The sequence below is a fragment of the Diceros bicornis genome, chromosome X (genome assembly GCF_020826845.1).
Source record: "Diceros bicornis minor isolate mBicDic1 chromosome X, mDicBic1.mat.cur, whole genome shotgun sequence".
NCBI lineage: Eukaryota > Metazoa > Chordata > Mammalia > Perissodactyla > Rhinocerotidae > Diceros > Diceros bicornis.
Genome location: NC_080781.1, coordinates 119,005,574 through 119,023,143, shown reverse-complemented (window position 1 = coordinate 119,023,143; position 17,570 = coordinate 119,005,574). Strand labels below are relative to the sequence as shown.

Genomic DNA, 17,570 nt, shown 5'->3' with positions numbered 1-17,570 from the left:
AAATAGAAATATCATATGATCCAGCTATTCTACTACTGGGTATTTATCCAAAGAACATGAAATCAACAATTCAAAAAGATTTATGCACCCCTATGTCCATCACAGCATTATTCACAATAGCCAAGATGTGGAAGCAACCCAAGTGCCCATCAATGGATGAATGGATAAAGAAGATGTGGTATATATATATATACAATGGAATACTACTCAGCCATAAAAAAGACAAAATTGTGCCATTTGCGACAACATAGATGGACCTTCAGGGTATTATGCTGAGCAAAATAAGTCAGACGGAGAAAGACAAATACCATATGATTTCATTCGTATGTGGAAAATAAACACATACACAGAGATAAGGAGAACAGATTAGTGGTTACCAGAGGGGAAGAGGGTGGGGGGAGGGTGAAAGGGCTACATATGTATGGTTATGGATAAAACTAGACTATTGGTGGTGAACACGATGCAGTCTATACAGAAACTAAAATATAATAATGTACACCTGAAATTTACCCAATGTTATAAGCCAATATGACCTCAATAAGTTTTAAAAAATAACCATATGCACAACAAAGAAATTGGATGAACATACACACCCAAATGGTGACAGTGGTTTAAGTCTGAGTTATAAGGCTACAAGTGAGCATTTTTCTCTTTCGTGTTCTTTTTACTGCCTTCCACTTTTTTCTACGTTGAACATGCATTGCTTATGTAATTATAAAAAGCAAAAAATGTTTTAAAATACAATTCTATGCTTACAAGACCTTAAATTGAATTTTATTTGTAAAAAGCATGATACTCTATTCTGCAAAGTGGCCTTTGAGAGGCACAAGAAAAAAGATATAGCATGAAAAGCCAGCCATTTGTGACAACATGGATGGACATTGAGGGTATTATGCAAAGTGAAATAAGTCAGAGGGAGAAGGTCAAATACCATATGATTTCCCTCATTAAGTAGTAGATAATAACAACAACAAACAAACACATAGAGACAGAGATTGGATTGGTGGTTACCAGAGGGGAAGGGGGGAGGGAGGAGGGCGAAAGGGATAATTCTGCACAAGTGTGTGGTGATGGGTTGTAATTAGTATTTGGGTGGTGAACATGACGTAATCTATGCAGAAATAGAAGTATAATGATGTACACCTGAAATTTATACAATGTTATAAACCAATGTTACTGCAATAAACAAAAAATTAAAAAATAAAAGCCATGTAAAAGATCTGGTAAAATTTCCCACTGACTGCACATAGAGATCACAGCAGCCAGTTACTAAATACTAGTGGCCCAAATGTAGGTCTGATTTTCATGAAGCACAACTCTAGGTTTCAATAAATGTCCTTGGTAAGTCATGTAACAGCAGCATACTTTTATGCGGAAAGTCAACTGCTACTACTAAGGGTTTTGAAATAAAAACCTAAACCAAATTAAATAGGAATAGACACTAATCACAAAGACAAATGGAAACCACAAATATCCTATGGTAAGTAGAAGACTTCTTTAAGGAGGCGATTCTTGAACAGGGCTGGGACCAGGGTGAGGCAAGTGTGGCACATTCCTCAGGAATGAACAAAACGTAGGAGGGAGATGCAAAAAACCTCAGTAATCCAGCTAAATAATATCTTAATGCAATATTTTAAAAAATCAAAATTCACAAAAATCCACGATGAACCAAATATCAAAATTGTAACTAAAGACAGGATCCAACAGGGCAGGATTAGGGTGAGGCAAGTGAGGTGAATTGTACAAAATATTGATATTTTGTCTATCATGAATTTTTTGCATTCATTTTAATTTTGGAAAAATATTGCATAAAAATGTGATTTCTCTTGATTACTGAGTATTTTGGTGCCCCCTTCCCGTTTGCACCCAAAGAGAGTACCTCACTTGTCTCATCCTAGTCCTGTCCTGTTCTTGAGCAGTCTTAAAGGATAAATTCATGAGGCAAGGGGGGAAACGTACTACAGGCAGAAAGAGAACTACATGCACAAAGGCAAGGAAGCAACACGTAGCAGATCAGAGAAAGAGCTGTCCAAGGATAAGTGAAAGGACTGAACAGCCCAACTGTGCTCAGAAATCCTATATTGGTCTTGTCACAGTCTAAAACTGTGACTCCTCCCCCAGCTTCACTCAGCCCTCCAAGGTATAAGAAAGGAAAAGGCAGATTGTAGCATTGGTCAATGGTTGTAACTGTGCCAGACAGGTCAGAGGGTCAGGAAATTGAGTAGGTGATGAAGTCTAGGACCCAGCTGGATAACAAAGGAATCTTTAGGGAGTTAAGTATCATTGTTTTTGAAAAGCACATTGTAACAAGTATAATTATATGGCAAATATTTTAGAGTTTTAGGATACAGTCAATTCTCTTCATAAATACCTGTTCTGTAAATTCTAAAGTGATATAAAAATTCTGTAGCTAAATTACTCTCAATTTAATCCAGAAAGATCACTTCATCTCTTTTCTTCACCAATCACCACCGGTTTCCTTCATGTGTGTAGTTTGTCAAGTCACTCTCTCGGTTCTCAAAACTCTCTGAATTGCAATAGATTTCTCCTTCGCTAAACTAGCCACCTCTGGCTTCAAATAAATAAAGCATACGTCTTCTTACTTTTTTCTTACATTCCCCCCAAAATAATTTTTAAAAACTTGAGATCCTATCACACATTTAATCATATATTTAGAGCATTTAATTAATCATAGATTTAAACAAGTTAATTAGTAGGAAATGTTTACCATTTTATGAGATAAAATAAGATTGATATTATTAAAATAAATGTTTCATTCTGTCTTTTGATAAAAGCTGAAAGAAATCCAATTATATTTTTAAAACTCAGCACCACTAACCTATACTGTTCTAGTTCTGAATTCAGAATATCCCAACACAGGCCAAAATATACCATTCTAAAGCCAAATCTCACCCTTAATAGAAATATGGATAAGACAGGAAAAGACAGAGGCATTATAGGTTTAAGGTACCTCAATTAGTTACTAAAGGAGGCTTCTCCAAAAACTATATTTTAATTTATCCCTTTGTTTGGTACCTCAGGTTACGCCACAGGTCAATATACCATATAGTAAGATACAGAATTGGTGTGAGATATGCCTTTCTTTTGTAAAGTGGGGAAAGGACTATTATAAACACAAATTCATTCTCAGATCAGTTTTAGAAAAGAATACAAATGGAAGTAAGCGATCTGGAAATTTAAGGGAAATTGATTCCCTTAAAACTGCATAGCCCCTGGAAAGAACCTACAGAGGTTTCCATACTCTAGTTCAAAGACCAATGGATTAATGCATATCATAATAAACTGACTACTATTTATTGAGCATCTACTACCTACCAAGTACAATGATAGGCAGTTTAAATATATTATCTCTAATCATTAACAACCATATGTGATAAGCAGTGACTTATCTTCATTTTACAAATGAGGAAACTGAGGCTTAAAACAGTTAAGTGATTTACCCACGGATTTACAGCTGGCAAGTGAAAGAGTGCAGATCTGAACCCAAATCTGACTCAAAGATCATGCTCTTTTCAAATTACACTGCAAACATCCAACGCTACCAGACCTCTCTTACCTTTAGTACATCGGTGGGATTGGCTATAGTGGAAGATATTACTCCTGACACTACCCCACAGATCATATTAATTAGAAGAGTTTCATCTGTAAAAAGGAACAAGAAAAAGAAAGAAAGGTCCACTTGTATTATGCATCCGTTTCTCAGAACAGAGTACTGAGCTATCAGAGGAAGGGAACCCTGGTCAGAGAGATGACTGTAGAAATGAACTACAAAGCTTATGAAAATAAAGAAACTCAAATATTTCTAGATCCCAAATCAGTATCGAAACATAGAAAAATTGTAAAACATAAATCATTATTTAAAAAAAGTATTTCTAAAGGACACTGGAACATGTCCTATTATCCTATATAACTGCCAATACCCCACATAAATTCAGAATGTGGTATTTCCCTTTTAATCATTTCAAACACCTAAAGAAAATGGTTTTTAAAGTCTTTTTCTGGATAATTATCAACTCTAAAGATTTAGGAACCGAATGTTAAAACGTAAAATCTTATGTCTAATAGAAAAAATTTATCTAAATATTAATTTTGATGGGTCTTGATATCTACTAGCATCTATTTATCTACAGAAGGTTTCTGTAGTTAAATGTGAAAAACTAGTCATTTGGAACTAAATCCTCTCAGCTAGACAAAAGAACAAAGAAACCATGGAGCATATTGTTCTAAAGTGAAAACTGAATCTTCACCACGCCTCCTCACCATGAAGAGCCTACAAATAGAAACTAGGAAAACCCAAGTGAAGAATCTGTGAAAGGAAATTATTTTGGAAGAGAACCCTTTAGGATCCTCAAAGAAGAGCTTCCAGAAAAAGTTGATTTAGGACAATAAAGTGATTCAAAGGACATTACTAACCGAAAGACTCTCCAGCTGTCCCCAACAATGCAAGAGCCTAAGGCCTATGGTAAATAACTATTTAGTACAGTATCAGGCTGGAAATGCTGCAGCAGCAAATAGAGACACATACGATATCGCTGAATGTGGGTAAGGTGACCAGAGGCACATGATAATCTAGAATATAATAGCCAAAAATTACTTCACCTAACAAAAGCTTATCAAAATTGGCAGCCAAAGAATTCCTTATAGTTGAAGTCCTCTTGTTGATGAGGATGGCATTAGTTTTCTGGACAAGCTTGTTCCGTGTTCCCTCTGTGATGACCAGAAGACTTTTTTTTTTCCTTTGATAGGAAAAGGGACAAACTTGAAGAGCAGATCCCTCTAACCCACATATCACCTCTGCAAGGATTAATCCCAAGTCAGTACAAGCTTGCTTTGTCCTTGCAATGACCGTCACCCATTCTCAGGCATCCTGTGATAAACACTTCCCACTAAGCATGATTTCAATAAGCCCTCTGAGTATTACCCCAAAAGAGAATGAGGAGTCCATACTGACCTTCTAAACGTTCTACAAATAATCTCTTCAAGCTTTGGTAAATGCCAATTTTAATGGTGCCATATGATGCCTGTCTTAGTAAAGCAGGAGCGATTCTGCAAAAACAAAAAAAGAAAGCAAAAAAAGTCAATTATACTCAACATGCACTGGCAGATTATACATATCTAGACAGGCTACTCATTTCCATTACCCACTTCATTCCACCCAACAGCAGAATATGAATTTTCTTCAAGCACCCATGGAACATTCACCAAGAAAGAGCACATTTGGGTAATAAAACAAACCTGAAAAAATTTAAAAGAATTGAAATCATATAGAGTATGTTCTCTGACTATAATGAAATTAAACTAGAAATCAATAAGGAAAATTCTTAAACACTTGGAAATTAAACAACACTTCTAAACAATCCATGGGTCACAGGAAATCTCAAAGGAAACTTTAAAAATATATAGAACTGAGTCAAAATGAAAGTTTAACCCATTAAAATATGTGGGATACAGCCAAAGCAGTGCTGAAAGGGAATTTTATAGCACAAAATGCTTACGTCAGAAAAGAGGAAAAGTCTCAAACCAATAATGTAAGTTCCTACCTCAAGAAGCTAGAAAAAGAAGAGCAAAATAAACTCAAAGCAAGCAGAAGGAAGAAAATAATAAAGAGCATAAATTAATAAAATTGAAAACAGGAGAATAAAGAAAAATCAATGAAACAAAAAGCTCTTTTTGAAAAAAATCAATAAAATTGATAAACCTCTAGCAATGCTCACACTAATAAAAAGAAAGAACACATAAGTCACCAATATCAGGAATGAAACAGGGAATAGCATTACAAATTCTGCAGCCATTAAAAGGATAAGGGAATACTATAAACAAGTTTATGCTCATAAATTCAACAACTTAGAAGAAATGGACTAATTCTTTGAAAACCACAAACTACCAAAACTCAATAAAAATGAAATAGGTAATCTGAATAGTCTCATAACCATTAAAAGTTTTTAATTCATAATTTAAAAGTTCCCAAAAAGGAAATCTCCAGACCCAGATAATTTCACTGGGAAATTCTACCAAGCATTTAAAGAATTAACACCAATCTTACACAATCTCTTCCAGAAAACTGAAGAGGGAATGCTTCCCAACTCATTTTATGAGGCTAGTATTACCCTGATACCAAAACCAGACAAAAACAATATAAAAAACGAAAACTATAGCCAAATATCTCTCATGAACTTAGATACAAAAATCCTTAACAAAATATCACCAGATTGAATCCAACAATGTAGAAAAAGAAGTATACACCATTACCCATCTCACTGAGATTAAAAAAAAAAATCAACCTTATTTCCTAACAGTTGCAAATACATCTTTAATCCTATCAAGGAGGTACTAGAGCCAAGATTTCATCCTATTTAAGTTTTGCTTACAAATTGGAGACATTCTCACTCATACCTCCTTTGAGATTCTTCCAAATTGTAGAACTGCACTTTAGTAGTCATAAATAGAAAGAGAGCAGCAGCTCAGTTAAGATTAAAAAACGATGACTAAATATGCATATTTATGACTTTATTGCTCGCTATCAGAAAAAATAATCTTGTCAGAAAAAAATAATCTTGTGATTATCCATGCTGATGAAAGAACAAGGTGAAACAGATGACCCATGATTCATCTGCTTCAGGATGCACTACTTGATTTTTTCCCCAAGAAAATTACCTTTGAAATTAAGTCTAACATAGGTTAATGGTAAAATTGATGTCCATTCTCTGAGCAATAAACTAGGACCCCAGAGCAGGAGTGGCCTAGGAAACTGCCAGCAGATAAATTACAAACTGGACAATAAACCAAAAATTATGGGTAATCAAAGTTGACAAAAAAAGATGGGTCTCCCTCTCTCTCATTCCGCATTTTCTGTTTGAACAACCAGAATAGTATTTCTTTAAAGAGGAAAATTTTAAAAGAAGTCAGTATTTGGAAACTAATTAAGAATATCACAGGGGCCGGCCCGTGGCGTCATGGTTAAGTGCTGGCGGCCCGGGTTTGGATCCCGGGCGTGCACCGACACACCGCTTGTCAGGCCACGCTGTGGCGGTGTCCCATATGAAGTGAAGGAAGATGGGCATGGATGTTAGCCCAGGGCCAGTCTTCTTCAGCAAAAAGAGGAGGATTGGCATGGATGTTAGCTCAGGGCTGATCTTCCGCACGCGCACACACACACACACTAGATAAATAAATAAATATTAAAAAAAAAAGAATATCACAGAAATATATACAGTTAATTGGTGCTGCTATTCACAGTGGCTATCGATGACCTGGGAAAACAGGAGAAAGCCAACACTGCACTGAGATATCCATTTTAATGTATCACTTATAGCCAGATGAACACAAAATCCAAAGCTTAAAACTTACAAGCAAGTGAAACACAAACTGGCACATCAATATTGAATTACAAGTTGAAATGGTGAATATGAAGGGCACAAATTATCAGACAGCTGAAACACATGGCTTCTTTAAAAAGTATTTCTATTCATGATGTAAGAAAAGAATCCAGTCTCACCCCGAATATAGAGCCAATATACCTTCTTCTTTATAGATTCGGAACAGGGCATGAAACATTCCTCGGTATTTTATCTCTTTGAAGCTTTGGCCTTGAACCTGAAGTCGCGTTTTGGTTAGGTCCACAGGGAAAGTTCCTATGAAGGACCACACTCATTTACAAGCTTTTCCAAAGAGTCACAGTTAAATTTTGGCTGAATTCAAGCCAATGACAATTTTTAAAACACAAGACAAAGTCTTTCTTATAACACATAGAAGATCTCTACTAGAATACCACTGTCAGAGGACAAGAGTTGTATGCGGTAAAGTGAAATGTACTGTATTGGATCTAGGTAGTAGGATTTGACCCACAGTATAAATGAAACTGTGATATAATAAAGTGCTTTAAGTTGGTCCTAATATACTGTAAATGCAAAATAATTTAAATAGTTTTAATTTCATATGTAACATACAACCCGGCATTTATCTCTGTCTCTTCCTTCTGTCCCCCTCCCACTGCAAGTCTCCCTACTTCTCCCTCATAAATTCTCCCCAAATTTTTGCAACGATAAGAAAGCATGGGATTGGTGCTTTAGGTACTCATATATTATTACAAAGTTTTGTGGGTTTTTTCTCTGATCTGTTTACAAGAAACAAACAGTTTCCTAGTATTATGAAAGATAATGGCAAAGTTCTATTTAATCTACTTATCCTGGTAACTTAGGTAATTCAGGACTAACACCAACTCAGTGCTTGGGGGGAAATATTTCTTCAACCAAGCTTCTTTCTCTTATTATGTCAACACGTAGAAGTGGTCATTATACTGACAAAATATGTTTCAAGGTATATTTCAAGGTCTAAAACTAACAAGGTGATTATGTAGCTCTCGTCACTGATGACCTTGATATGACAACACCAGAGCATATGCCAAGAAAGTCAACAAAGATTAGTGGATTTGAGTCACTGATGAATAGTTTATGAATGAGAAAATTTGGGAGATGAAAAAACACAATCTAAAAATATTTCAAAATTAAAATCAAATAGAGAAGAAGCTGGTTTGATCTTGTTAGTCAATTTTCCTCTAAAATGGGACAGAGGTTTGAAAATAAGAAGTTTGGATACTAAGAAAGTTATAAACAACTTAGCATAAAGGAAAGACCATTAGTACAGGAAAACAGCAGAAACTCCTATCTTCTCTAACTCTCTCTATATTTTCATGAATATTACTTAAGCCTAGCAAATTAACAAATCATTAACTATCAAAAAAGCTTCCTAAGTCTGACTTTTCTTAACTTCACTTGCCATACCAATTAGTAGTACTTTCTCGGAAAATATTACTTGATGGCTTTGAGACCATAATTTTTAAAACAAATAGGGTGAGCTTTTTACTTTTTCTCTAGTTTTCACCAAAAATAACTGTCAGCATAAGCTACCATCTATACCATGAGAAGCAGATTTGTCAATTTTCACATTCTTACCAAACTCAGCAACGATGGAGGCAAGGCCGCCATATACAAAGGGTTTCCAATTCAGACCAGACATCTCATGGCTTACAGTGGCACTTTTCTGGTGCTAAAAATAAACACAAATCAGAACAAGGCACAAGAGTGAGGAGCATTTGTTAGTGTCTGCTCACATAATTCATACCAAAAAAATTGGCAAATGAAACAGATGTAGAGGAAAAACCCTACCAAGTGGAATGACACAAAATGGGGGATCCTGTTTTATGTGATGGATGATCATGTGTTCTTTACTGCCATTCTGTAGGGAGAGGTGTATGATTCACTCAAAGATCAACCTGTGCCCTTCATTCTCTCTAGTTTCATTAATGTCATCCCCATCCCCACCCAAAGAGGTTTCAGTCCATCCAGCACACCCAACTTAGACACTCAATTAGACAATTATAAGTGAAGGAACCAGGAGTTCAAATTATATAGGCTGAGGCATCTCATAAAAGCAGTTCATGGTATTCAGTTAGTTTGATTGAGGTGCAAAGCACAGGCTGACACCACTACTTTCTCATATTCTTAGCCTTCTCATCTCTCCACTAAACTTTAGGGTTTTAGTTCATCTGGATTCTACATATACACAACTACCCCGCAGTAGGCCCAGGCTGAGCTAAGCACCTTTTCACCCTCCTTCTGGTTCCCAGAGGAATGACAGTAATACGGAAGATGTCTCTCTTCTCTCTGACATTTAACATACGTCCATCTAGTGAATCTCCTTCTCCCTGGCTTTTTAAAGCACATACATACAAATATTGTTTTTCTTTGATATTTGGGTTCTTGAACAATGTATTCTACTCCCCACCCCTCTCTCCTCCTTCCCCATCTCGCCCCCATTAGACCTGTCATCTTCAATCTTTTCAGCTTTTTTTCCTGCCACTCTCAGCTATTTCTCACTTGGATCTTATTTTTTTCCACAGCTTTGTCCCCTAGATCAGTGGTTTTCAAATTTTAATGTTCCCCAGAATCATCTAGAAGGAGAATTAAAACAGATGGAAAAGCCTTACCCTCAGAGTTTCTGATTGGTGGTCTGGGTCGGGCCTGAGAATTTGCAAGTTTCCAAATAATGCTGATGCTTCCACACTTTAAGAACTACTGCTCTAGGCATCACCTACTAAATCCTGGTCCAGCTGGAAGTAATCTCTTTTCTTAGGATGGATTCTCAGATTTCTTTTAAATATTCCTTTTTCAGAGCTTCACAGTATGTATGTTACTGAATTTCAAAAGCCACTTCAAGTGGTTTATGGTCAGGAATGAAGGCTCTGAAGTCAGACTGCCTAGGTTCCAATCCTGACACCACCACTTCCTAGTTCTGCGACCTTGGGCCAGTTACTTAACCGCTCTATGCTTGGGTTTTCTGAACTGTAAAATGGGGATAATAATAAATACTAGACTATAGGGTTGTTGTAAAAATAAAATAATATATGTACAACACCTAGAAAAGTACCTGGCACCTAGTTCAACCACTATTAGCTATTATCATTATTACATTTTTGAAAAGTTAAGTACTCAAATTTACATTTTAACAGATATTACTTGCTGCCCACCTCCCCCATTACCCAATCTGGGGTTAGCACTATTGAGTCACAGTCTCTTTTTAGGAGACACAAGGTTTTGCTTTGTTTCCACATAAGGAATTCTCTGTAACTAAGCTCAGAACAATTTTCCAGAGAGGAGAGCAAACATGCAGACAAATGTTTTAGTTAGAGGCCACAAAAATAATTATGGAAACTTCCTTTCAAGCATAGCGTGATCAGCCAGTCTATCTGACATACAGATTCTGGAACAGATAGCTCTTTTGGAGGAAAGTTGTTGAAAAGAATTCTAAAACACAAAGTGGGAATAGGTACTTCAAATATCAGCTGCAGCTTGAAATAAGAGTCTTGAGTACTAAATACTATCTTATCAACATTTTCAACTATGCCCACATTTTAATATTACAATTGATAGTAAAACATGACACATATGGTGAGAGGGTAGGCATGGAAAAGCAAAGACCATGGCATATCCCCTCTCTGAGTTTGCAGGGAAAACATGCCCCCTCCATTCACCAATTTAGAGATTCCCCCAAACAGTCAAACATTTCAAAAGGCTGCTATGCTTCTCTCCAAAGCTTGCTCTTTGCAACTTCTTTCAATTCTTTTCATTACAGAGAAAGCCTACATCTGAACTTCACTACCTGTACCCAGCCTTTTAATAGGGGTCAGGGAGCAATAATCAGTAAAATACAGGAGGCAGAGCCATAGCAGGGAGCAGAAAGACCAGTCACTGAATCTTAGGTCAGTTACCCCAGTGGTTCCTTAATGAAGTTTTCACAATTCTGAGGTGAAAAGAAGAAAATAAGGGCACGTAGTGCCTTTTTTCCAGCTAAATGTATTTAATTTAAAGGACTATTTATTAGGAGATCATGTTCTTCCCACTCCTGGAGCATTTTTTAAAAATCACATTAATTGTATGAAATGATAATAGTAGTTGGTAGTTGATTTTATTTAGTGTCCTTACTTGGCAAAATAAGACTGGCTACCTGAATTCATGCCCCCTCCCCACACTTTCATTTAAATTTTATTGGTCCATGAAATCCCAAAGTCTGGGGACCACTGATCAAATTCAACACTGCTACCACTGCCACCTTCCCGCCCCCATCTGATAGTAAAATCCTTTTCCCTTCAATGTTAGGAAAGACTCTTGTTATGAAGAAGTCTTCTAGTTGTCATCCATTTTTGGAAGGTAATATTGAACAAATTTATTCTTTTTCCCTAGGAGAGTACTTCAAATATTTAAAGATAGCTATCCTGTTCTCCTACATCTCATCTTTCTCAGGCTAAATATTCACAATCATTTCCATCATCCTCTATATTATACTTCAATTTCTACAGCTGAAAATTGCAGTTGCTTTTGTGGGGGCCATATCACACTACTGAATCATTGAAATGTCAGCTGAAACCACCGAGTCTTTTACATAAGGCTGTATACATGCACGCCTGTTATGTCATACCTATTCTATAGATATGCAATGTTTTATTGAGCCTTCATTTATCCCTTCTATATCTTAATCTCAGGACACAAATAATGACTAGGATGAGGTTTATCTTCTAGTTTCCCTATATTATTTTCTCTTAACTAGGTAAGATCCCTGAAGGCAGACATCATGCCTCACATTATTTTTTATAAGCCTTAAAATTTCTTGGACAGAATTGGGTACACATCCATTAAATACTTCGTTGGTTCCAGTGTGATGACCTTTATCTATGTATGCAGCCTGTATGTAAAAGATCATGGGAGAAATCAGAAAGCTAATTTGCTGGACCTGACCAGTGCTACACACACTGTACACAACGCTTTGCAGATCCTCAGAGGTTCCCTGCCTACTAATTCTCTTCCCTTGCTTTTGTTGCAGAGAATTACTTGTGTAAAATAGCCCAAGCACGCTAAAAATGATTTTGACTTGTGGGGGCTCTCCCCAGATATGGGTAAAAGGAGAGAAGTCATATCTGAGTTAAAACAGAAATATAGTACCTTAAATAGTTTTATTGTATAAAAAAGCTAATGAAAAAAGCCTTCAAAATGCAGGTGTGTATCCTGAGGCCTAAGGAAAATCCCATAGCCTAAAAGTGAGAAGAATTTTCTAGAATACAAGTTACATAGCCCTCACTACTCCAAAGATCTGGTCAGAAAAATCTAGGTGCCTTTCTTGCTTTCTCCTTTGAGAAAGAATAGGCTTTAGAAATTCTCAGATTCAGGAGGTAATAATGGAGAGTCAAGCAAATATTTATTGAAGTCATATTAAATGCCCAAACCTGCAATGTGCTATGGGTATAAAATTCATGTTAAAAAAAATACAGAACATATGTTCTAACACCATGACATTTATCATTCAACCTGTCTTTCCTGGATAATCAAGGAGATGGGAGTGGGGATAAAAGTTGCATTATACAGTACTTGCCTTTCAAGAGCTAATAATCTGGTGGAAGAAATCAAAGTAGTTTATTAGAGAAAAATTAAGTGCTAAACTATATAGGACAAACTGTAAGAGCAGGAGAAGCACAGAAAAGGAGACAATCAGCATGGGCTTGAATAATTTGAAAAGGCTTCTGTAGGTGAGAACTTAAAATGCGCCTTGACAGAGGACAGGTAGAATCTGGAGAGATGTAGGTAAGGGAGAGGGTAGGGGGGAGGAGAACAGGGTGAACAGAGACACAAATGTGGGGGAAAGCACAGCATGTGAAGGCAGGCATCAGTATGGTTTGTTCTGAGAAAGACAAGTGCAACCTAACTGGAACAGAGGATTCCCTTATCTGATTGAAACAGTACCAGGCAAGAAGTATGACAAGAAACAGGCTGGACTGCAAGGCTTGAAATCTGTGGCCAGGTGGGAGGGATAGTGTAAGTTTTTGAACAGGGAAGTGACTTGAGGAAATCCACCACATTTTAGTCAGCTTACTCAAGCTGAAGCAAGCAATGGATTACAAACTGGAAAGGCAGGGAAACTAGTTTAGGATGGTGTGAAGTAAAGCAGAATAGATGTTTGTTGGCAGTGAGGTGAGAGATAAACTTCTAGAATGAAGACACAAAGGAACCTGATGATGTAGGGAATGAAGGTGAGGGAAGAGTTCATGATGACTCTAAGCATCCCTAGCCTGGAAAAACCAAGGAAACCCTGACAGAAAACTACAAATGCCCCTGCTGTTACCTTGTCTGAGAAACTAATTCATGTTGATAATGGCTGTCATCCCAATTAGTTAGCTGAACTGCATTTTAATAGATGCCTTCAATGCCTTGACCTCAAGGAGTGGCAGGGGGTAGAAACGGAAGGGGAGCATCGTTCAACAGCATCCCTCACACTAATACAATGGAGGTGTTTGCTTACTCCGCTTACAATCACGGCCGCCGTTGCAAACTTCACCCTTAGAAAAATTAGGATTATTCCGGGAAAGATACCCATTCACCCTCTGGGTAGCAGGATCTTGCCAGTTCCTCAGCTGTCAGAGCGAGTTCGTGGAGAGAAGGGAGGCGCCTGAAGGAGGCGGCCTCCCAGGGGGGTCGAGGAAGCAGGGTTCAATCGAAGAAGTAAAACCACCGATGCCAGAAGAGTGAAAGACAGGGAAGGGACTCGGCTGAGGGGAGAGAGAGACCAAAGGACCGTTAAGCCCCTCCCAGGCCGGGAACCAGGCCAGCCCGGCCCCGCGCGGCCTGGCGCGGCCCAGCCCCGCTCCCCAGCCTGGAAGTCCAGGAGCTCCCCCTCACCTGCTCGGGCTCATCGGACGACTGGGAAGCCGAGGCTCCCCCAGTCGGAAACGCCACCGCAACGCCAACCCGGAAGCATTGAAACCAACGGAAGTAACCAAGTCGTCGCCTCGGCAACGGTGGCGCAGGCATTCCAAGTCCACCTCCCGCGAGCCTAAAAAAGAAAGCGCGAAATAAGCAGCGGAAACGACGGGGGTCTGAGTGGGGGTGTCAGGCGGGCTGCGGGCGCAAAGGCCCAGAGGGGGCAACCTGACCCTCCGGAGCTGTAGGGAGACGCAGCTAAGGCGTGAGCACTTGGCAGCTTCTGCAGTTACAGTGCTCGCCAGTGGGGGCAGAGATGTCGCCTCGTCACCGCGTTACCACCCACACCGCGCAGCCCAGGACTAGGAAAGGAGGGGCGGGGTAAGAGCAGAGGGACCAGCGAAGCTGCGGGGACGCGAGGGGCGGGGCGCCTGCGCACAGAGTACGAAAAAGGAGGGAAAAAGGGCTTAAAACAAAAGTGGGAAAATGAGGGCAAGGGGGGTGAGAGGTATTTAATGAGGTGCCTGAGTTTGGAAAGAAAATAAAGATCAAGGAAGCAAATAAACCTCAGCACCTGCCGGGCGCCAGGCGTTAGGGACTGAAGAGTTAGACTCAGGCCCTATACTCAAAGCGCACTGTGCAGAATGAGCAAGTTGGAAACAGAAAACGGGACCATAAAAACGTAAAGAATCTGAAGAGTAGAAATGCTAACGGGGTAGTCCGAGTTAATCGGCACCTCACAATCAGCCAGAAAACGAGGTGACAGCCTGCTGACTGGCTTCTGGCTCTAACCACTGGGACCAGAAGGAATAGCTGCAAAGCACCATGGGGGATTGTTAGCCAGTGAGCTAGCTACATGTGATTTTTGAGCCTCTCGTGTAAAGGTTCCGTAATCACAATAATAGGGTTTCTATGTTGAGTATGAGTAAAATCAATGCAAGACACATGGCCCTAAGTGGTTATTTGTTGAATGAATAAATGTTCGGAATACCTTTGTTCCAAAAGGATCTTTCTCATTTTACTTCACATCTTGGTCTTTTTTCCCCATTTAAAAATTTCTTCAGGCAGCACGCATAATAAAATTACCTGACATTATGGAATGCTTACCAAGGGTGGTGCCATGAGCTTCGTGTGCGCACAACTGCCTTAGGAGACAGGTACTATTATTTTCCCTTTTGATAGAAGGGGTAACTGAGGTCTTAAGAAGTTAAGAGAGTAACTTGGTAAGTGGCAGAGCTGGGATTAAAATTCAGGTGTGACTTTGGAGCCCAGGCTCTTAACCACTATGCTATACTGCTCTCAACTTTAATAATACACTTGTGACCTTCAGAAACTTCCTTACTAAAAATAGGGATACTATAAGAAACATGTGCGTGCATTCCAAACTGTGAATTCCCTTCAATCTACATCTCAGCAAAGCACTCCCTTCCAGCCAAAGAGGGTTGTAGCTTAGAATCGTTTTTATTTGAAAGGGCTATACTCTCTCCAATGACATGAATTCCATGTCCAGCTGTGGCCTGGGCCTGTCCCTCACATCCAGGTTGCTGAAACTTGTAGAATTATGGCCCTCTCTGTGAGCAAGTCACTACTTTAGCTTTTCTACAAAACTGCACTTTTGCCTCCTCAGCCACCGCCACCAACAGCTAATCTCACCCACCGCCCAGGTAAACTTCGTTAAAAGGAGCTTTGTCTTCAAATGACTTATTTTAAAGTTCTACAGTAGATGAATTAGAAAATAGCATTTGTAACAACATTGTAAACACACACCACACTTCTGTTTAACACATTTGCAGTTTGATTGCTTAGTTTGTTTTCAAGATTTTTCTAAAACTACAACATAAAAAAATCTAATATTCATTATCGAAGTTGGCCATTTTCCTTTTTAATAACCTTCTATTAATAGTCTCTATCACACAGACTAATATTTGATTATACTCTGTCTTGTGTTATGCTTGAATTCTGATCCCTCCAAGAGATAAGCTATTCAAGAGGATAGAATCCTGGAATCCTCACGTTGGAAGGAGATTTAGAGGTCCCTTTTAAAACATTCATTATAGACAGTTGTCTAGTCTCTGCTAGAATACTTCCAGGGTAAGTATACATCACAAGTCAGCCCATTACAAAACTTTCTGTTAGAAAGTTTTCACTTATGTTGAACCAAAATATGCCTTCCTCTTTCTATTCTCCCATGAGAAATACCTGGTCTTAAAGAATGAAAAGAGCATTGTGTTTGGAGCCAGAAGATCTTTTTTAAATTATTAATCGAGGTGAAGTTCACATCACTATACATTATGTAAATTATGTCTCAATAGAACTGGAGGGAAAAGAACAACAAACAAAAAATATGTAAATAAAATAAAATTGAGAACATTTTTATTTTCATTAAAAGACACAATTAAGAGAGTGAAAAGGCAAGCTCCAGACTGGGAGAAGAGATTTTTAATCTATGTATCCTATAAAATCTCATATCCAGTATCAATAAAGAACTCCTAAACTTAGCAATAAAGACAGGCAACTCAATATTTTTTTAATGGGAAAAATATTTGAAAGGCACTTCATTAAAGAGTATATCCAAATGACCAATAAGCAAATGAAAAAGTGCTCAACATTATTAGTTATCTCAAATATTCAAATTAAAATCACAATACACACCCACCAGCATGGCCAAAGTTAAAAAGACTGACAATACAAGGGGTCTGGCGGAAAGCATCTCAAATTCTCTTACACTGCTGGTGGGAGGATGTATTAGTTTTCTATTGCTGTGTAAAAAAGATTGCCACAAATTTAGCAACTTAAACACCACACATTTACTGTCTCTCAGTTTCTGCAGCCCAGGAGTCCAGGCATGACTTAACTGGGTCTTGAGCTCTGGGTCTCACAAGGCTGCAATCAAGGTGTTGGCCAGACTGTTTTTATCTCAAGACTTGAATGGGGAAGAATTCGCTTCCAAGCTCACTCGCGTTGCTGCAGAATTCACTTCCTTGCAGCTGTAGCACCGACAGCTTCAGTCAGCTTCAGTTTCTTGCTGGCTGTTGGCCAGAGGTCACTCTCAGCTCCTGAGGCTGTCCCCAGTTTCCTGCGACGTGGCCCTTTCCATAGGCAGTTCACAATATGACCACTCGCTTCTTTCAGGCCAGCAGGAGAGCCAGAGCCTAAGATGTGGTTTTATCAACACAGAATATAGTGGGACTATTATTTTTTGTGATGAAGACTATACCTATTTTTCAAAATTACAATAGTTTCTTGTATCTGCTTATAAAAAAGTACATAGTCATAAAACATTTAAACTACACACAAAAGTGGAAA

At 38.4% G+C, this 17,570-nt stretch overlaps 1 protein-coding gene across 5 annotated transcripts in view; it reads right to left on the bottom strand.

The window, feature by feature from the left end:
- The window catches only part of SLC25A14 (solute carrier family 25 member 14), a 29,636-nt gene extending 15,217 nt beyond the window's left edge, over positions 1-14,419 (bottom strand). For 2 of the 5 annotated variants that reach the window (XM_058536715.1, XM_058536716.1), the window contains exons 1-5: positions 14,244-14,418; positions 8,973-9,066; positions 7,517-7,652; positions 4,973-5,067; positions 3,578-3,663 (exon numbers count right to left, since the gene is read on the bottom strand). In XM_058536715.1, the coding sequence (XP_058392698.1) occupies positions 3,578-3,663; positions 4,973-5,067; positions 7,517-7,652; positions 8,973-9,066; positions 14,244-14,375 (543 nt within the window). In that variant the 5' untranslated portion in view covers positions 14,376-14,418. Of the gene's footprint in view, positions 1-3,577; positions 3,664-4,972; positions 5,068-7,516; positions 7,653-8,972; positions 9,067-13,866; positions 14,107-14,243 lie in introns of those variants that run through there. The other 3 variants (XM_058536713.1, XM_058536714.1, XM_058536717.1) reach the window with 3 other exon arrangements.
- Positions 14,420-17,570: the final 3,151 nt, after the last annotated feature.